The sequence below is a fragment of the Lithobates pipiens genome, unplaced genomic scaffold (assembly GCF_037356315.1).
Source record: "Lithobates pipiens isolate NorthernLeopardFrog02 unplaced genomic scaffold, aLitPip1_a1.2 Scaffold_10, whole genome shotgun sequence".
NCBI classification, from domain to species: Eukaryota; Metazoa; Chordata; class Amphibia; order Anura; family Ranidae; genus Lithobates; species Lithobates pipiens.
This window is the reverse complement of record NW_027507686.1, coordinates 50,029,378-50,051,246: the sequence shown is the minus strand read 5'-3', so window position 1 is coordinate 50,051,246 and position 21,869 is coordinate 50,029,378. Positions and strand designations below refer to the sequence as shown.

The 21,869-nt window shown below is 44.8% G+C and overlaps 1 protein-coding gene across 1 annotated transcript in view; it reads right to left on the bottom strand.

The window, feature by feature from the left end:
- Positions 1–18,489, bottom strand: part of CDYL2 (chromodomain Y like 2) — a 153,391-nt gene extending 134,902 nt beyond the window's left edge. The window contains exon 1 of the mRNA XM_077454563.1: positions 18,277–18,489. Within this exon, the coding sequence (XP_077310689.1) occupies positions 18,277–18,300 (24 nt within the window). The 5' untranslated portion in view covers positions 18,301–18,489. The remainder of the gene's footprint in view (positions 1–18,276) is intronic.
- Between the last annotated feature and the right edge of the window lie 3,380 nt (positions 18,490–21,869).

Below are 21,869 nucleotides of genomic sequence, written 5' to 3'. Positions count from 1 at the left end.
ACAAACCCATTCAGAGATTGTAGATTTTGATGCTGCCTGTCCTCTCTTAGGACCTTCTGGCAACACAAACAAAACATCTGTTTTACGAATCTGAGCAGTTGCCTTCAAGTAGACCTTGACTGCTCTCACCACATCAAGAGAATATAGTGACCTTTCTTCCGCAGAACGAGGTTCTGGAAAAAATGAAGGCAGAACAATATCCTGGTTTAAATGAAAACCTGACGCTACCTTCGGTAGGAAATTAGGATGAGGACGTAATACAACCTTATCCTTATGAATAATCAAATATGACTCTTTACAAGAAAGAACAGCCAACTCTGATACACATCTTGCAGAAGATACGGCAACCAGAAAAACTAAATTTCCTTATCAATAGAACCAAGGGAATATCTTGTATCGGCTCAAAAGGCCGTTTCTGTAATGCCAACAGGATTAAATTCAAGTCCCAAGGGTTCAGGGGTGACCGAACTGGAGGATTAATCCGCATTACCCCCTGAATAAAGCTACAAACCAGAGAGTGCGATGCAAGTGGTCGTTGAAAAAATACCGATAAGGCTGACACCTGGCCTTTGATAGTACTCAAGGCCAGCTTCATTTCTAATCCCATCTGTAGAAATTCAAGGATCCTGCCTACGACTTATTTCCTGGGGTGCCAAACCCTGGATTCACACCAGGAGACATATGTCTTCCAGACTCTGACAGTCCACTCTCTTTCAGAATGTGGGTCTCAGTAGCCAAACCGTTAAATTTAGCGTTTGTAAGGTAGGATGGAATACTGGACCTTGCGAGAGAAGGTCTGGTGGTGGTGGTAGGGTCCATGGGTCCCCCCCATCTTTACGATCTCTGCATACCAAGATCTCCTGGGCCACAAGAATCATCTCCTTCCCTTCCTGCTTCATCCTGCAAAGAAGTCGCAGAAGAAGCAGAACAGGAGGGAACGCATAGATCAATGAAAATTGATCCCACGGAAAAACCAAGGCATCTGTTCTGAATGCCAGCAGATCCTTTGTCCTTGACAAAAAGTTGTTGATCTTTTGTTGAACCTGGATGCAAAGAGATCCACGTCTGGAATTCCACATATTGATAGAAAGAAGTCGGGGTGAAGAGACCCTTCTCCCGGGAACAACTGTTGGCGACTCAAGTAGTCTGCCTATAATTCTTTATTCCTGGAATGAAGACTGCCGATAGGCAAGGAATGTTGTCTTCTGCCCAAGATAGGATATGATATGATTCACCACTCTCTGGGCCGCATGAATTCTTGTGCCCCCTTGTTGATTTATATAGGCCACTGCTGTGGCATTGTCGGATTGGATCAGGACAGGACAATTCGGTAATCTGAGCATCCAGGCTTTACAGGGTCAGGCGAGCTGCCCAAATCACAAAAATATTGATGGACAAGGTCATTTCTGATTTGCACCATCTTCCCTGGACAGACGCTTCTTCTAGGACTGCTAACCAGCCCAGAAGGCTGGCATCTGTTACCATTTCCCAGGTAATTTCTAGAAAGGATTTTCCTTTTTGGGGATTCTTGGTTATCAACCACTAACTGAGGCTTTGAAGCACTTTTGGAGATAAACGCATTGGGAAGTCTAGAGCTTTGACCTTCTTGTTCCAAGTTGACAGGATACTGTTTTGCAGCAGTCTTGAATGAAACAGAGCATAAGTAACAGCCTTGAATGAAGCCATCATCTTTCCCAACAATCTCATGCAAAATTGAATAGAATGATTCTTCTTTGCTTTGATCTATGATTAGACTCAAGCACTCCAATCTCCTTGATGGTTTTAAGGAAGATTTCTTTAGGTTGAGAATCCACCTTATGTATTCCAGGTAGCTGACCGTGGTGACCAAACTTTGGTTTAAGTGGGCTACTGACTGATCTATCAAGAGTAGATTGTCTAAGTAAGCTAGAATCGTTATACCCTGAACCCTTAAATCTGGCTAAAGGGGGAGCCAAGACCTTTGTAAAACACTCGAGGTGCAGTAGCTAGACTGAAAGGCAGAGCTACAAACTGAAAATGAAGATTTTCTATCTCGAAGCATAGATATTTCTGGTGAGTGGGAAAGATAGGTACATGGAGGTAAGCATCCTTGATGTCAATTGACGCTAGCAGTTCTCCACCTTGTAGAATTGAGACCACTGAACAGATTGACCCCATGCAAAAAGAGCGGATATTCAAAATCCGGTTTAGATCTTTGAGATCTAAAATGGGTCTGACATCTCAGTTTGGTTTTGGTACCGTGAAAAGGTTTGAATAAAACTCTAATCCTCGCTCTTCCATGGGGACCACCGATATCACCTTTTGAGACAAGAATTGGTCCAAAGCCAGAAAGAGAGAGAGACTTATTTTTTCTGGATCTCTGGGAACATTTGATCTGAGAAAACGAGGAGACGGGAACTCTCTGAACTTTAGTTTGTATTCTAGAGATATTGAGGAAGCCACCCATTTGTCTAAACACCGTTACTGCTAGACCCTTGAGAACTAGTTGCCCATACTTGTCACTTCACACTTCCAATTTTGTTGTTTCAGTTTTCTTTTTCAGTAGTTTGGTTTGGTTTTGTTCTGTTTTCACTTTCACACCCCTCTTGCCCAGTCATCAGTGTACCTCACATCATGCATTTTCACTTCACCTATCACATCTCCACACCTCACCCACCTTTTTTTCCACTGTTGGCTAATCCCTCTTATAATCAATATAACTAACGAATAAACTACGCCATGCTATGTATAACTAGTTTAATTCTTTTACAATATGAAGCCATTCATTACCAAGTAATAAGCCTATAGCTGCCAAGCACTTCTAGATACTCCCCCTAATATTATTTAATGATGACTTACAAAAAGTTTTTTTGCATGTCCATCTGCAGGTGTTTTACCCCCCATCCTCCTCTCTGGGTCCCAAAACGTGGCCCCCTGTAAGCTCAGTGGACTATGCACCCACCCAGAGTGGAAGGGGGCTCTCCCATGGGGATCCATGCAACGGGGACACCCGATGCAAGGCGCCGCTCCGATGGGGACACCCGATGCAAGGCGCCGCTCCGATGGGGACACCCGATGCAAGGCGCCGCTCCGATGGGGACACCCGATGCAAGGCGCCGCTCCGATGGGGCATTCTGATGGGAATGCCCGATAGATGGGGGTGTTACGATTGGTACTCCTGATGGAAGAGTGCACTCTGATGGGGGCACTTCAATGGGGACACCCGATAGAAGGTGGTGCTCTGATTGGGACATCCAATGGAAGACGGCAGTCCGATAAGGACACCCAATGGAAGGGGTACTATGATAGGAATATCTGATGTAAGGGGGTGCTCCAATGGGGACACCCACTGGAAGGAGGTGCTCCAATGAGGACACTCTGATTGGAACGCACAATAGAAGGGGGTACCCCTATGGGGACACCCAATGGAAGAGGGGGCTTTGACGGGGACACTCAATGGAAGAGGGTGATCTAATGGGGGCACCCCAATGGGGACACCCGATAAAAGGGGGTGCTCCGATGGAGATGCCTGATGGAAAGGAGGCACACCAATGGGCATCCCCGATGGAAAGAGGGCGCGGGGGGGAACATGTGGCAGCGATGGGATCACTGGATGGCTATAATCCTGCAATGCCGGTTCATGCGACATGTCTTCATGTCCTCATACACCCATTGGTAACTATATCTCTATATGCATGGAGACATAATTTTGCTTAACTTGAAATATTATACCTATATACATTTTTATATTGTCCAAAGTCTTTAATTAGATATTTTGACATTTCCCTAGAATATAAATCCCCCTGAAGAGACCGGAAATCGCAATCGAAATGCATCGGGGTTTTTCATGTGGATACATATGTTACCAATACAATTGGCAAACCATGCCTGTACAAATAGAGTTTTTTTGTTATGAGTGATGTTCCATGTTTGTATTTGTCGCACTACCTATATGGATGATGTATTATTGTTCATTTGGAATTACCATTGTTTGTTAAATAAATGATTTTTTTACATCAATTATTTTTACACCAACTCTCTGCTGCTAAAAAACCCCTGGGGAAATTTCCTGTCTTTTGTTGTATACTTATGGGTTATGCAGCTTTGGGGGCTCACTTGTGTTATTTTTCCCTTTTAGACAACAGTAAAGTTAGCCCAATTTTTTTTTATATTGTGAAAGATAATGTTACGACGAGTAAACTGATACCCAGCATGTCACACTTCAAAATTGCGCCCGCTCGTGGAATGGCAACAAACTTTTACCCTTAAAAATCTAGTTTTAAAAAAAAATTCTACAGGTTGCAAGTTTTGAGTTACAGGTCTAGGGTAGGTTTATTGCTCTCGCTCTACCGATCACAGCGATATTTCACGTGTGGTTTGAACACTGGTTTTCATATGCGGATGCTTCTGCACACGAGCTCGGTGGGGCGGGGCACGGTAATTTTTTTTTTCTTATTTTACCTTTTTTAGAACAGTGTAAAAAAAATAAAAAAAAGTGTCAAACCAACTTCTTTCATGTTGTCATTATGGGGTATTGTTTGTAGAATTTTGAAGAAAATAATAATTTTAATCCATTTTGGAATAAGGCTGTAACAAAACATGGAAAAAGCGAAGCGCTGTGAATATTTTCCAGATGCACTGTAAGCCCGAGAACTGAGCAATCACATGACCACTGATCACTCACTTCTCCATCTGCCCAGAGCTAAGTGCAGTGACTGCCAGGTATGGTTCTCCGCTCTGCTCCTCCAACGCCAACTTGAGCACCAAGCTGGAAGAGGGTGGACGCAGCTACCTCTGGGCTGTCAGTTGCACTCTGAGAGGTGGAGCCAGCTGTCAATCAATATTGTCAGGATCCTTCCATAGCCTGGAGCAAAAGCCCACTATAATCTGACTCGGGGACACAGGAGAGCAAACGTAAGAGTACTGCTGTGACCCAGAAGACATGCGTGGCCAAAAAATAAAAAATTAAAAAAATTAAAAAAAAGAGCTTTGGCCAGACTTCTTTTTTCAAATACAAAAAAAAAAAAAAAAAAAGGTATTAGTAGATGCAATGCCCAAATGAACCAATTAGATGTCATCTGTTAGATTTCTTCTGTAGGATTGCCAATAGAAGTAAGCACCTAAGTGGTTGCTGTGTGTAATCTCTACCTTTTTTGTCTCCAGTTTTTAAACATCAGCCCTGCAGCAAAAGGCACAGTGATCATTACACCGGATTCGAGCGCCTCGATCATACTATATTCATCGTCTGGGGCAGGTCAGCTATCTGGTGAAACCGCTCAGGTGGTTAACCAGTTGGAACAGTAAACTGTTTCTATGATATATTTGATCATAACCAACTAGATTTTTTTCCCCAGACTGTTAGAACGCTTACAGAACATTTTAAGGTTAAAAATCAATCCCGCTGTCCTCTTTTATTACTTGAAATATCAACAGACACACATCACCTTGTCAGTGATTCAGCAGCCATACTATCTGGGTGGGGGGGGTTGTGCCTATAAGAATCGTATAGCGTTGATGGCAGGGAAGACTATCATTTAACATTTACACCGATCATCACTCTGTTAAATTACTTGAAATAATTACTTGTTCAGAACATCAACTGATATCTGTACCCAGGGTTCTTCTCTGTATTTCACTTGGAAAAATGTAAACTACAAATGAGGAATACAAATGGAGCTTTTTTTTTGCCAAGTTCAGTATTGTGCTTTGTATTAAAAATGTACCATTGTGTTGGTTGTGTTATTTTATGCTTCTATAAAGCAGGCATTACTAAATGGCGGACTAAGACCCAGACCAAGGGACAGTTTGTTCCTGACCCCCAACCAGCCAGCCACCATCGGAGCCCCCTCCATTCAGTGATTGGTTGATAGAGCTGCCGGTATACCAACAACCAATGATGTCGTTATGTGTGTGTGTCGCTGCCAGCATCACAATTGGTTGAAGGGCAACTTTTTTGTTTAGACTTGCAGTCTGCTTCCGCCATCTACCTGCTTAGAGATAGAGAAAGGTACAAAAGGGGCTCTCTGATGGGGGCATCTGATTGAAAATACCCAATGGAAGGGGGTGCTCCATAGGGGATACCCAATAGAAGAAGGTGTGCCGATGGAAAGGGGTGCTCCACTGGGGATACCCGATGGGAGGGGGTGCTACGATGGGAATACCGATCAGAGAGGGTGCGTCTATGGGAATACCGATCAGAGAAGGTGCGTCTATGGGAATACCGATCAGAGAGGGTGCTTTGATGGGGAGACCCTGTGGAAGGGGGCTCTCCCATGGGGATCCATGCAATGAGGACACCCGATGCAAGGCGCCGCTCCGATGGGGACACCCGATGCAAGGCGCCGCTCCGATGGGGACACCCGATGCAAGGCGCCGCTCCGATGGGGACACCCGATGCAAGGCGCCGCTCCGATGGGGACACCCGATGCAAGGCGCCGCTCCGATGGGGACACCCGATGCAAGGTGCCGCTCCGATGGGGCATTCTGATGGGAATGGCCGATAGATGGGGGTGTTCCGATTGGTACTCCTGATGGAAGAGTGCACTCTGATGGGGGCATTTCAATGGGGACACCCGATAGAAAGTGGTGCTCTGATTGGGACATCCAATGGAAGATGGCGGTCCGATAAGGACACCCAATGGAAGGGGTACTATGATAGGAATATCTGATGTAATGGGGACACCCAATGTAAGGGAGTGCTCCAATGGGGACACCCAATGGAAGGGAGTGCTCCAATGAGGACACTCTGATTGGAACACACAATAGAAGGGGGTACCCCTATGGGGACACCCAATGGAAGAGGGGGCTTTGATGGGGACAATGGAAGAGGGTGATCTAATGGGGGCACCCGATAAAAGGGGGTGCTCCGATGGAGATGCCTGATGGAAAGGGGGCACACAAATGTGCATCCCCAATGGAAAGAGGGCACACCGATGGGGACCCCCGATGGGAGGCAGCACTCTGATGGAGTCACTTAATGGAAGGCAACCCTCTGATGAGGACACCAAATGGAATGGGGAACTCCAATAGGGACACCCATATTAATGGGGGGTACACTAATGGGGACACCTGATGTAGGGTGTATACTGAAAATTGACAAATATTGTTGAAATGCTATGGAAATTCTATATTGCTAATTTTATTTGAGAGATTAGAGATTTGAACCTCTGTTAGAAGAAAATCTGACTCATCGAGCCTCCTTAAATTTTAATTCAGTACACAAGGTTTACAGTCTAGTCCAGCCTTCCTCAACCTTTTTACTCTATGGGAACCCTTGAAATAATGTTCAGGTCTTGTTAACCCTCAACTCATCTTCATTGGTGTCATGACTCTGGCAAGTGGTGTAGGACCAGGAACTATGCAGGTACCATCAAATGGAAGGCCAATCAGCCACAGCTCAATTAACCCTTAGAAACCACTGGAGGAACCATAGCATTCCATGAAACCCTGGCTGAGAATGGCCCACCAGGAAGGCTAACTACGCTCATTAGACACAATGAATAATTCAAAAGCCTATAAAAGCATGATGAAACAAGACAGGTTAAACATAATACATACCAAATTAAATGATTTATCAATTAAAAGGGCATCTGTCATGGAGGGAAATATGGAGGCTGCCATTGAAGACCATCTACTGAAAATGTTAATTGCCCAGCTTTCAAGTCAACCCTCTAATTTGTGTACAATCACATAAAAAACCATGGCAGATCAGGGGAGGGGTTCTGAATCCACTCTTTTTTCAAGGTAATCAGCTCAAAGAAGGTGGAGAGCAACATTTTACCACACACAGAGAACATCCTTGCCTGATAACTACATGGAATACATTTCATCTTAAAATGGCATGGAAGAATAAAATGAACATGGCAGCCTTCCATGTTTTTCTCAAGAAAGATTCCCTTTAAGTCTTTATGCAGGGGACTGGTTGGCAAATCTTAGACTCTGGTATACCAAGATAGGGGCCCAGATACCCACTGTAGACTGACAGCTGACTAATAAGATTCTGAAGAGTCATACCGGGAGAAACCGAATTATACAGACACTGCAAGTGGAGTGGTCATACTTCGGTAATTTATAGCTGCTGCTGAGTTACTAAGGAACTAATTCACTAAAGATTCAAGTCATCCTGTGTGACCCCAGAAGACATCAACTTATAACAAAACATGTAGGGTGTGCGACGTGCCGACGTCACTGCGATCGATGGTATCCCGGAAGGGTGAGTTGCTGTTTGTGTGTCGGCTGGCGCTTCTATTTTAGGGAATTTTAAACAATCGATACAATGCAAGTGCAATAGTTGCATTTGTTTATATTAAAGTGGTTACATTTTTACACTACTGTATGTGGAGCCTGGGATACCCCTGTGATATCGCTGCCAAGAGATTGATATAAGAGGATCCATAGACATTATCAAGGCCCCGGCTGGGTATTAAGCCACACGCACGATTGACCTCCTGTAATAAGGGATGAGGTGACAGATATAACACTGTCACCCAACCGTTATCCAAGCCCTCCTGTAATAAAGGTATCAACACTAGCTGGCAAGCATTTCTGCAGGCGATGATGATTTCACAGAGGATACTTTTCTTATGGTGGTGGATGTTAATGAATTTCAACCAAAGACTTTATGACTTTATCACTTCATCACGTGTGGATTTCATTTTATACTTTGGTTAATTAATTTTTTCACAATTTTTTTTGATTCATTATGGACATCATATTAAGCGTGACTCAATATTAAATTATTGCTTTGAACTGTGTGATCATTCACTAAACATACATGCCGAGTCAATGCCTGCACCTCTAATGAGCGATTGATCAAAAGCCTACTTTATAATCCTAGAAATATGATAGGGGCCTGACAGCAAGAGGTGCAGGCATAAGTGCAGAAGCATTACCGGGAAGCACGCCCGAGCCTAGCTTCAAAAAGGAAGCACGCCCGAGCCTAGCTACAAAAAGGAAGCACGCCCGAGCCTAGCTACAAAAAGGAAGCACGCCCGAGCCTAGCTACAAAAAGGAAGCACGCCCGAGCCTAGCTACACGGGCAAGCAGGCTTTACCAGGAAGCATGCACAAATCTGATTTTACCAGGAAGCATGTCAAAATTATACCACATTTCGCATTGGTTGAGCAGTAGTGCCACCGAACACAACCTATTCAAGTGGATAGTGTGCCATCACAACGGCACAAGTATGAAAGAGCCCTAATGTATTGTAATCACATAAAGCGCTTTAACAACATAACGCTCCTATTTGCCAGTGGTAGAATAACTTAGGCTTACATTGAGATCAAGTGGAAGACCTCTGGCAGCAATGAGAATCTGCAGCAGTCCCATGCAGTTTTGCCCTACGAGCAATCGCTCATTATAGGAAATGTAACACCTGAAACATCAAAAAGGCCACAGGCTCCAAATCACAAGAGGCAGACCTGACGGGGGAGCTGCTTGTTATCCAAGAAGGAGTAACTATAAAGCTGGAAGATGACTGGCATTGGTGACCTAGAAGGGGCTCTGCAGCAACCAAGTGCACATTATAAACCTATGTAATACCCAACACAACAAAAAGGCAGAGAGATCTGATAGTATGATTGTTAATTCAGAGATAGGGACTTTATAAATTTACTCGATGATTGACTGCAGTGCCCTATATGAGGTTTTGCAGCAGCAACAGTCATGCACACATTAGAAACACTGAAATTACAAAAAGGCTCAAAGTGGGACTATAGGCAAGTAAAACAAAAATGACAAATTGTACTGTATGTAATGCAGTTTGTCGTCAGCATCAACACCACAGTCTTAGGTTTTCCACCCTTTAACATACTTGTTGATCTTGCCAGTAGATCTGTTATTTTTCAATGTTCTCTAATAGATCAAGCTGTCCAGCAAAATTGAGTTTATTCATTTATGAAAAACCTTTATGCCAAAGGAAACAAAAAAACAGTTGTAACTGCTTATAAAAAAGGTGTTAACTGGAATTATTATTATTCAGGAAATATATAGCGTCAACAGTTTTTGCAGCACATTGCAATATATAGGGAGGCAGTATATTTACAGTGCAATTCAATACCAACTTTAAAGCGGGAGTCCGCCGTTTTTTTTTTTTTAAAAGCCAGAAGCTACAAAATACAGCAGCTGCTGACTTTTAAAATAAGGACGCTTACCCGCCCAGCGCGCCCGCGATGTCGGCACCCGAAGCCGATCTCTCGATCGTCACTCGGGTGCTGCCGCCGCCATCTTGGGTATGGGAATCAGGAAGTGGAGCCTTTCGGCTTCATTTCCCGGTTCCCTACTGTGCATGCGCGAATCGCCCTGCGCAATAAGGATGGACCCGCTGCCTCTGGGATCTGTGTGTTTCCCAGCAGGCAGCGGGGGACTTTCGGAAAGGGGCGTAGATCTACGCCCCTTTCCGCAGAGAGCTATCCCGGAAGTGGGTGCAGTTACCTGGATTAACCAGGTAACTGCACCCCCCTCCCCCCTGAAAGGTGCCGATCGTGGCGCCGGAGGGGGGGAGGATTCCAATGAGCGGAAGGTCCACTTTAATTTGTTAGTCACGTACAGGTGCAAGTCAAAAAAAATAATTTCAGTAATTCAATTCAAAAAGTGAAACTCATATTATATAGATTCATTGCACACAGAGTGATATATATCTTTCTTTAAATTTCAGTGATTATGGCTTATAGCTAGTTAAATTCAGTATCTCAGAAAAATGTGAATATTATATAGACCAATAAAAAAAAAAAAAAAAAAGAGATTTAATACAGAAATGTTGGCTTACTGAAAAGTATGTCCATGTACAGTATAGTATGCACTCAATACTTGGTCGGGCTCCTTTTACATGAATTACTGCATCAATGTGACGTGGCATGGAGGTGATCAGCATGTGGCACTGCTGAGTTGTTATGGAAGCCCAGGTTGCTTTGATAGCGGCCTTCAGCTCATCTGCATTGTTGGGTCTGGTGTCCCACCTTCCTCTTGACAATGCGCCACAGATTCTCTATGGGGTTTAGGTCAGGCGAGTTTGCTGGCCAATCAAGCACAGTGATACCATGGTCAGTAAACCAAGTATTAGTACCAAGTCCTGCTGGAAAATGAAATCCGTACCTCCATAAAGCTGGTCAGTAGAGGGAGGCATGAAGTTCTCTAGAATTTCCTGTTAGAGGGCTGTGGTGACTTTGGACTTGATAAAACACAGTGAACCAACACCAGCAGATGACATGGCTCCCCAAATCATCACCGATTGTGGAAACTTCACACTGGATCTCAATTTGGATTCTGTGCCTCTCCACTCTTCCTCCGGACTCTGGGACCTTGATTTCCAAATGAAATGCAGTTTACTTTCATCCGAAAAGAGGACTTTGGACCTCTGAGCAACAGACCAGTCCTTTTTTCTCCTTAGCCCAGTTAAGACACTTCTGACATTGTGTCTGGTTCAGAAGTGGTTTGACACAAGGAATGCGACAGTTGTAGCCCATGTCCTGGATACGTCTGTATCTGGTGCCTCTGGAAGCACGTACACCAGCCGTGGTCCACTCCTTGCGAATCTCCCCCAAATTCTTGAATTGCCTTTGCTTCACAATCCTCTCAAGACTTTGGTTATCCCTGTTGCTTGTGCACCTTTTTCTACCACACTTTTTCATTCCACTCAACTTTCCATTAATATACTTGGATACAGCACTCTGTGGACAGCCAGATTATTTATCAATGACCTTTTGTGACTTACCCTCCTTGTAGAATGTGTCAATGACTGTCTTCTGGACAACTGTCAGGTCAGCAGTCTTCCACATGATTGTGGAACTTACTGAACCAGACCATTTAAAGGCTCAGGAAACCTTTACAGGCATTTTGAGTTAATTAGAAGATTAGTGTACAATATTGAACCTTTTCACAATATTCTAATTTTCTGAGATACTGAAACTTGGGTTTTCACTATCTGTAAGCCATAATTATCTAAATTAAAAAAGAAAGAAAATTCTTGAAATATATCCCTCTGTGTGTAATGAATTTATATAATATGGAATGTTTCACTTTTTGAATTTTTAATTGAATGAAATACAATTTAAATTTTTATTTTTTTGAGATGAGTCTGTATGTATAATTCATCTAAATCTTTGAATCCATCCATCTAAATGGCTTAGTTGAGTCAATTTCCCCATCCACATACTCAAGGTGAATTGAGGAATCCTCCCTCTGTGTCTTTGTATTTTGAAAGCGGGACTCCCCCACTGTCCAAATACACTAATCAGCGCTGCAGCCAGTAACTGCATGCGCTGCCCAAGCACTGATTTCCCAGGAGGACCATTTGTCAGAAGCGACTGGCTTCTGCTGAACAGAGAGGGCTACACAGAGATCCAATTTGGTTTGGTTTCTACTGAATTGCCCATATTTCGATCCATGTATGATCGGCTTTACATTACCCTCTCCAGATAATGCTGCTGCCCAAGTGTGGCTACGTTGTCCCAAACTACTATTCAGCTCCAGTTTGTAAATGTTGAGCACAGATCCTAATGGTAGTACTAAATTGCCACTTTAACCACTTGAGGTCCACGCTATAGCCGAATGACGGCTACAGTGCGGACCTGAAATTCCGGGAGGCCGTCATAGGATGTCCTCCACTTTGCGCGTTTCCCGCACGAGGTGCGTGCTGTGATCACCAAGACTCGGGTGATCACCGATCCGAGTAAGTGCCCACCAATGCCACTTATCAATGCCCTTCAGTGCCACCTGTCAGTGCCCACCAGTGCCACCCTATCAGCGTACATCAATGAAAGAGAAAAAAAAATTACCTGTTTGCAAAATTTTCTAACAAAATATATTATATATATATATATATATATATATATATATATATATATATATATATATATATATATTATTTATTTTTTGATCTGTTTAAATTTTTTTGACAAAAAATAAAAAATGCAGAGGTGATCACCACCAAAAGAAAGCTCTATTAGTGGGGGAAAAAAAAGATAAAAATGTAATTTGGGTACAGTGTTGTATGACTGTCATTCAAAGTGGGTCAGCGCTGAAAGCTGGAAATGAGAAGGGTTTAGGTGCCCAGTAAGCAAGTGTTAAACAAGCTGCTAGCAGGTTTCAGCACTTCTTGAAGCTTGTTGAAAGCCTGCTAGCAGCTTGCTTAAAGTGGTAGTATGGGTGTAAATCTAAATAAAGGGTCTCTATAAAGTGATGACAGATGAGCAACAGAGGACATCTAGAAGAGGTTCTGCAGCAGCCGCCAACCACACGCCAGAAGCACCGACACATTAGGAAGGGTGAACACTTCTATCGACAAGAGGCTGACCTAACAGCACAATAAGGACATAAATCTGGAGAAATTCACTTTATATTGTTTTTAGATAAGTGAAAGCAATCTAAAAGACATTCTACAGCAGCTTAGATAAAGGCATGGAGCACATGACACATCACATATAGATCTGACAGTATGTCTGGAAGTCCAGGAAAAGTGGCTTTATAAAGTTATCAAAATGACTGACAATGGTGACCATGTAGAGATTCTGCAGCAGCAGCCAATCACCAGCACTGACACATGAAGGAGGATGACCTCTTCTATCGATCAGATCTAACAATGGATATTAATCTAAATAAAAGTGACTTTATAAAGTTATCAGATGAGTGACAACGGTGACCTAGAAGAGGTTCTGCAGTTGTCCAGATTTCATCATAAAGGCATGAAACATCATACAGATCTGACAGTATGGGTGGAAATCTAAAAAAAAAAAAAAGACTTTGGATGAGTGACAGCACCAACCTAGAAGAGGTTCTGCAGCAGCAGTTGAGCACATATCATGGAAGAGGTGATCTCTTCTATTGATCAGATCTGACAATATGGATATAAATCTAAATAAAGCGACTTTATAAACTTATCAGATTAGTGACAGCGGTGACCTAGAAGAGGTTCTGCAGCGGCAGCCAATCACATATCCTCACCAGCACTGACACATGGAGGAGGGTGACATCTTCTATTGATAAGATATAACAGTATGGATATACAGCAAATTTAAACAAAATGACTTTATAAGGTTATCACAACTGACCTGCAGCAGTCAGGATTACATCATAAAGGCATGTCAGGTGTTACATCATACAGATCTGATTGGTGGAAATCTAAACAAAGTGACTTTATGAAGTTGAATGATGAGTGGCAGAGGTGACCAAGAAGAGGTTCAGCAGCAGCCAATCACATATCATACAGGAGGGGGAATCTCTTCTATGGATCAAATCTGACAATATGGATATAAATCTAAATAGAATCTTTATAGTTATGACAGATGAGTGACAACAGTGACCTAGAAGAAGTTCTGCAGCAGCAGCCAAACACAAACCATCACATCTATAGACAAGAGGAAGACCTGGAAGCACAATATATAGTATCTCACAAAAGTAAGTACACCCCTCACATTTTTGTAAATATTTTATTATATCTTTTCATGTAACAACACTAAGGAAATTACACTTTGCTACAATGTAAAGTAGTGAGTGTACAGCTTGTATAACAGTGTAAATGTGCTGTCCCCTAAAAATAACTCAACACACAGCCATTAATGTCTAAACTGCTGGCAACAAAAGTGAGTACAACCCTAAGTGAAAATGTCAAAATTGGGCCCAATTAGCCATTTTCTCTCCTTGGTGTCATGTGACTCGTTATTGTTACAAGGTCTCATGTATAAATGGGGAGCAGGTGTGTTAGATTTGGTGTTATCACTCTCACTCATACTGGTCACTGGAATTTCAACATGGCACCTCATGGCAAAGAACTCTCCTAGGATCTGAAAAAAAAAAATAATTTTTGCTCTACATAAAGATGGCATAGGCTATAAGATTGCCATACCTGAAACTGAACTGCAGCACGGTGGCCAAGACCATACAGCGGTTTAACAGGACAGGTTCCACTCAGAACAGGCCTCGCCATGGTTGACCAAAGAAGTTGAGTGCACATGCTCAGCATCATATCCAGAGGTTGTCTTTGGGAAATAGATGCAGAAGTGCTGTCAGCATTGCTGCGGAAGATGAAGGGGTGGGGTGGGGTGGGGTGGGGTGGGGTGGGGGGGGGTCAGCCTGTCAGTGCTCAGACCATAGGTCGCACACTGCATCAAATTGGCCTGCATGGCTGTCATCCCAGAAGGAAGATGATGCACAAGAAAGCCTGCAAACAGTTTGCTGAAGACAAGCAGACTAAGGACATGGATTACTAGAACCATGTCCTGTGGTCTGATGAGACCAAGATAAACTTATTTGGTTCAGATGGTATCAAGCATGTGTGGTGACAACCAGGTGAGGAGTACAAAGACAAGTGTGTCTTGCCTACAGTCATGCATGGTGGTGGGAGTGTCATGGTCTGGGGCTGCATGAGTGTATGAGTGCTGCATGAATGCTGCCAGCACTGGGGAGCTACCAGTTCATTGAGGGAACCATGAATGCCAACATGTACTGTGACATACTGAAGCAGAGCATGATCCCCTTCCTTCTGAGACTGGGCAGCAGGGCAGTATTCTAACATGATAACGACGAAAAACACACCTCCAAGATGACCACTGCCTTGCTAAAGAAGCTGAGGGTAAAGGTGATGGACTGGCCAAGCATGTCTCCAGACTTAAACCCTATGGAACATCTGTGGGGCATCCTCATACGGAAGGTGGAGGAGCGCAAGGTCTCCAATATCCACCAGCTCCTCATGTCATCATGGAGGAGTGGAAGAGGACTCCAGTGGCAACCTGTGAAGCTCTGGTGATCTCCATGACCAAGAGGGTTAAGGCAGTGCTGGAAAATAATGGTGGCCACACAAAATATTGACACTTTGGGCCCAATTTGGACATTTTCACTTAGGGGTGTACTCACTTTTGTTGCCAGCGGTTTAGACATTAATGACTGTGTGTTGAGTTATTTTGAGGGGACAGCTAATTTACACTGTTATACAAGCTGTACACTCACAACTATACTGTACATTGTAGCAAAGTGTAATTTCTTCAGTGTCCGATGAAAAAAGATAGAATAAAATATTTACAAAAACATGAGGGGTGTACTCACTTTTGTGAAACACTGTAGATATAAATCCAGAAACAGTGACTTTATATAGTTATCAGATGAGTGACAGCGGTGATATAAAAGATGTCCTGCAGCAGTCAAGATTACATCATAAAGGCATGCAATACCTGACACATCATACAGGCTAACAGATCTGACAGCATTGGGTGTAAATCTAATTAAGGTGACTTTATAAAGTTGGATTACGAATGACAGCAGTGATATAAAAGATGTTCTGCAGCAGTCAAGATTACATCATAAAGGCATGCAATACCTGAAACATCATACAGATCTGACAGGATGGGTGGAAATCTAAACAAAGGGACTTTATCAAGTTGGGCGAGTGACAGCCCCAACCTAGAAGAGGTTCTGCAGCAGCAGTCAAGCACATATCATGGAAGAGGTGATCTCTTCTATTGATTAGATCTTACAATATGGATATAAATCTAAATAAAGGGACTTTAAAAACATATCATATTAGTGACAACTGTGACCTAGAGTCGGTTCTGCAGCTGAAGCCAATCACATATCATCATTGGCACTGGCACATCAATGAGGGTGACATCTTCTATAGACAAGAGGAAGATCTGGAAGCTCAATGTGGATATAAATGCAGAGAATGTGAATTTATTTAGTTTAGTTATCAGATGAGTGACAGCAGTGATATAAAAGATGTTCTGCAGCAGCCAAGCACATGTCATAAGCATGCAATACCCGACACATCATACAGGTTGATAGATCTGACAGTAAAGACCTAATTAAAGTGACTTTATAAAATTATAGGCTGAGTGACAGCGGTGATGTAGAAGAGGTTCTGCAGCAGCAGTCGAGCACATATCATGGTAGAGATGATCCCTTCTATTGATTAGACCTGACAATATGGATATAAATCTAAATAAAAAGGGACTTTATGAAGTTATCAGACGATCCCAGAAGAGGTTCTTCAGCCGAGGCCAAGCACATATCATCATCAGCGCTGGCACATCAATGAGGGTGACATCTTCTATAGACAAGAGGAAGATCTAGAAGCTCAGTATGGATATAAATCCAGAGAATGTGATTTTAGTTAGTTATCAAATGAGTGTCAGCAGTGATATAAAAGACGTTCTGCAGCAGCAGCCGTATGGGCAGTATGGATATAAATCTAAACAAAGTGACTTTATAAAAGTTGGATGATGAGTGACAGCGGTGACCTAGAAGAGGTTCTGCAGCAGCAGCCAATCGCACGTCATGATCGTCACTTCTATGGATCAGATCTGACAATATAGATACAAACTGAAATAAAGTCATTTTTTAAAGTTATCAGATAAAGGCCAGCGGTGACCTAGAAGACGTTCTTCAGCAGTGACCAAGTGCACATCACCACCAGCACTGCCACATCAATGAGGGTGACATCTTCTATAGACAAGAGGAAGATCTGAAAACTCAATATGGATATAAATCCAGAGAATTTGATTTTATTTAGTTATCAGATGAGTGACAGCGGTGATATAAAAAGATGTTTAGCAGCAGCCAAGCACATGTCATAAGCATGCAATACCTGACACATCATACAGATCTGACAGTATAGATCTAATTAAAGTGATAGCGGTGACCTAGAAGAGGTTCTGCAGCAGCAGCCAATCGCATATCATGATCATCTCTTCTATGGATCAGATCTGACAGTATAGATACAAATCTAAATAAAGTGACTTTATATAGTTATCAGATGAGTGACAGCGGTGATATAAAAGATGTTGTGCAGCAGCTAAGCACATGTCAGAAGCATGCAATACCTGACACATCATACATGCTGACAGTATGGGGTGTAGATGTACATAGAATGACTTTATAGAGGTGACAGATGAGTGATGTAGAAGAGGCTGTGCAGTGGCCAGGCTCCCATCATGGAGGGGGGTCTCCTGTATGGACAGTATGGGGTGTAGATCTACATAGAATGACTTTATAAAGTTGTGACAGATGAGTGACAGCTGTGCCCTAGAAGAAGTTCTGGTGTCGGAGGTGTCGGGGTCCCTGCGGGCAGCCCACGTGCACAGTCCCAGCAGCACTGAAGGGCGCTCGGAGCCCCCCACTTTCCCCAGCCCATGACACACACCCCCATCCTGGCCGGACTCCCCGCCCCTCATCATAACAACCTTCAGCACGTCCTCGGACCCCCGTATTCGGGTGATAGGCCCGGAATGAAGACCCCCCGGTGTACCGATGGTCCCCCCTCCTGTATGCGGCTCGGTAATGAAGGAAGAGGGGGGTGGGGGTGTTGCTTACCTCGTACAGGTCCCCAGAAGCCATGCCGGGTCCGGGCTGAGCCGCGTTCTCCGTGTGCACAGGGCTGAGCCGGCTGGTGCGCAGACTCACACGGCGGCGGAGGGGGGCGGCTGACAGAACCGGCTCTGGAGTGGAGCGGAGCGGAGGAGCCACAGGAAGGACCAGCTCCTGCCCTGCTTCAGTGTGCGGGGAACGGCCACCAGAGGGCGCTCTGCCTGCGGGGCTAACGTGGGAGGATCAGTGAGATGACAGCTAGGGGCCCGCCCACAGCAGCATCCTGAGCGGGGGGCGGGGCGGAGGAGGAGGGGGGGGGGGGGAGTGATGATAAGGGGACAGCGATCCGGACCTGACATCCCGGGGACCGGCGGGACCGCTGATCGGCTCCGCTCGCTGCCTTTATCCATTGCTGAAATCTCTGCTACAGACATACCTGGTGTGTGCACGGAGGGGGCACCACCTGTACTGACTGCACCAGGGGGAGGGGGCACCACCTGTACTGACTGCCCCAGAGAGAGGGGACACCACCTGTACTGACTGCCCCAGGAGGAGGGGGCACCACCTGTCCTGACCTGTACTGACTGCCCCAGGGGGAGGGGACATCACCTGTAATGTACTGACTGCCCCAGGGGAGGGGGCACCACCTGTCCTGACCTGTACTGACTGCCCCAGGGTGAGGGGGCACCACCTGTCCTGACTGCCCCAGGGGGAGGGGACATCACCTGTACTGACTGCCCCAGGGGGAGGGGACACCTGTCCTGACCTGTACTGATTGCCCCAGAGGGAGGGGGCATCACCTGTCTTGACTGCCCCATGGGGAGGGGACACCACCTGTCCTGACTGCCCCAGGAGGAGGGGGCATCACCTGTCTTGACTGCTCCATGGGGAGGGGTAAGTGGAAGGAAAGTGTCATTTCTTCAGTGTTGTCACATGAAAAGATATAATAAAATATATACTTTTGTGGTATACTGTAAATCCTGTATAATAAAAATTGGTATTGTGGTCTTATCTTAAAGAAGAGCTGTAGGCTCCTGCAGAAAAAAAAGTCAGCAGCTACGAACACTGTAGATGCTGACTTTTAATATTAGGACACTTACCTGTCCAGGGATCCAGCAATGTCCTTACCTGAACCCATTTTTCAGTCGGCTCTCTGGTGCTGCCACCGCCGCCATCTCAACTAAAGGAAACTGGCATTGAAGCCTTGCGGCATTCTGTGATCTCTGGGCTGGCTGCAGAGAAAGAAGGAGGGGGGGGGGGGGGCGAATTCAGAACAAGGTACCTGCTCTGCCCCCCCCCCCCCAAGGGGGAGACTGACAAGTGGAGAGCTTCCCCTTTTGGGTGGAGCTCTGCTTTAACGTAGTTGTAAACTTCAGACATGAACTATGAACAGAGCATATCCCTCTATAGCATGGGTCTTCAAACTATGGCCCTCCAGTTGTTCAGGAACTACAATTCCCATCATGCCTAGTCCTGTCTGTGAATGTCAGAGTTTTACAATGCCTCATGGGATGCATAGTTCCGCAACAGCTGGAGGGCCGTAGTTTGAGGATCCCTGCTCTATAGTGTGTACTTGGCTGAATCCAGAGCACTAAGTGTAATTTCTGTCTGTTGCTTTGTTCCTCTGCTATCAGCATGAGTCACCTCTCACAAGTTTTCCTGATACCAAGAAAAAAATGGTGACGGGGAGGGACCTCCAGCTGATTGACAACCTCAGCTCTGTTCCTGTGTGAAGGGTGTGTGACCCTTCCCACCAGTCAGCTCTCAGAGCTAACCTCACTGATGTAACTTCAGCTCTCTGCCCCCTGCTTTTCCAAGCTGAGAGATCCTGTGTAAATTGTGCACTTTGAATGGCTTTAGGGGAAAGATGTCTGTAGTTAAAAAGGTACAACTTATGTAGGAGCATTTGTTGTATTATTTGAGGCCAGTCAATTCGCTGGGTATATGGAAGGGTTTACAACCACTTTAAGCCACAAATGGCTGCAGATGGTGGTGCTTAGAGGCTGCGGGTCACCATGCTTCATACCCATAGCAAAAACTGCCCAATAACTACTGAATGCAAGCAAACAGGTAGGCGCTGCAAACATATGCAATGCATGCGGTTGACGCACGTTTATCTGCAAAAATGGGGTTAAAACAGGCGGTGAGGAGGCATCTCCATGCCATGGCAATACTCTATGAGGACCCACAACAAACTACCACGGCCGAAACAGTGTTGACCTCTCTACAACGGGGAAACACCCCGTTGAGGACTACGTAACGGAATTCCGCAAGTGGGCTGTAGACACTGCATGGAACGATCCTGCCTTGCGCCATCAGTTTCGTTTGGACCAGTCCAAGCCCCTCAAAGATGAATTAGCAAGAGTGGGGCTCCCTGATACATTGGAATCTACAATTCAGTTGGCCAGCTTGATCGCAGACTCAGAGAACATTGCAGGGAACGATCTGGTATGGCCTGTCCCACATGAATGCTCCCACAAGTACCTATGGCTCCACACTTAAGACCCACGCATCAACCCCAATTCATGACACAGAACAGATACAATTAGGCTTAGTTTGTGCACCCCTCACACCCGAAGAGCGACAACACAGTCGCCTGAACAATCTATGCCTGTATTGTGGTGGAGCGGGTCACTTTCTTCAGGGATGTCCCATTAGGCCAGGTAAGTGGATCGAACCCCCATCTGTTCCGCGGTACGTTGTTAAATCCTCGTATCTCACTCTCTGCCTCTCTTTGCAGAATCCGAGTAGCAGCCATTATTGACTCTGGGGCTTGCAGCTGTTTTTTGACATCCACTTCTCCAAAAAGTATTGAATCCCACTATGCAAGAAGCCCCAGCCATTTACCGTTCATCTGGCAGATGGCTCCACACCAACCTCGGGTCCAGTAACCCATGAGACCACCCTCATATTGGCCACCACAAAGCAGACCACTGGGAATATCTTCGGCCTGATGTGATTTCTTCCCCCATTTTTCAGGTTATTTTGAGGTTACCATGGCTTCGATAGCACCAGCCACAGATTGGTACACTGAAGTTGTGTCTTTCGGCTCACCCTATTGCTTACACCACTGTCTCCACAACAAGCCTGTTTGACGGTTCAAACCCTTTCCGCAGATGACAACACTCTTCTCCCCCAGATTTACAGAGACTTCCTGGACATCTTCGACAAGAAGGGGGCTGAATCCCTACCACCTCACCTGCGGTATGATTGCCCCATTGCGCTTCTTCCTGGTTCTGAAATACCATTTGGGAGGATCTTCCCACTCTAAGCCTGAATTAGAAGTTCTCTGAAAATACATTGATGACAATCTTAGGAAAGGGTTCATCTGGCCCTCTACCTCTCCTGCTGGCACTGGACTCTTTTTTGTGGAAAACAAGGACCATTCTTTAAGACCATGTATCGACTACAGAGAGTTGAACAGTATCACAATCAAGAATCGATACCCGTTGCCTCTAGTCCCTGGGCTTGTTCCGAGGTTCCATACTGCCAAGGTCTTCTCAAAATTGGACCTACGGGGGGCCTACAATTTAATACGTATAAGAGAGGACGGTGAATGGAAAACGGCCTTTCGTACTAGGTTTGGCCATTTTGAGTAT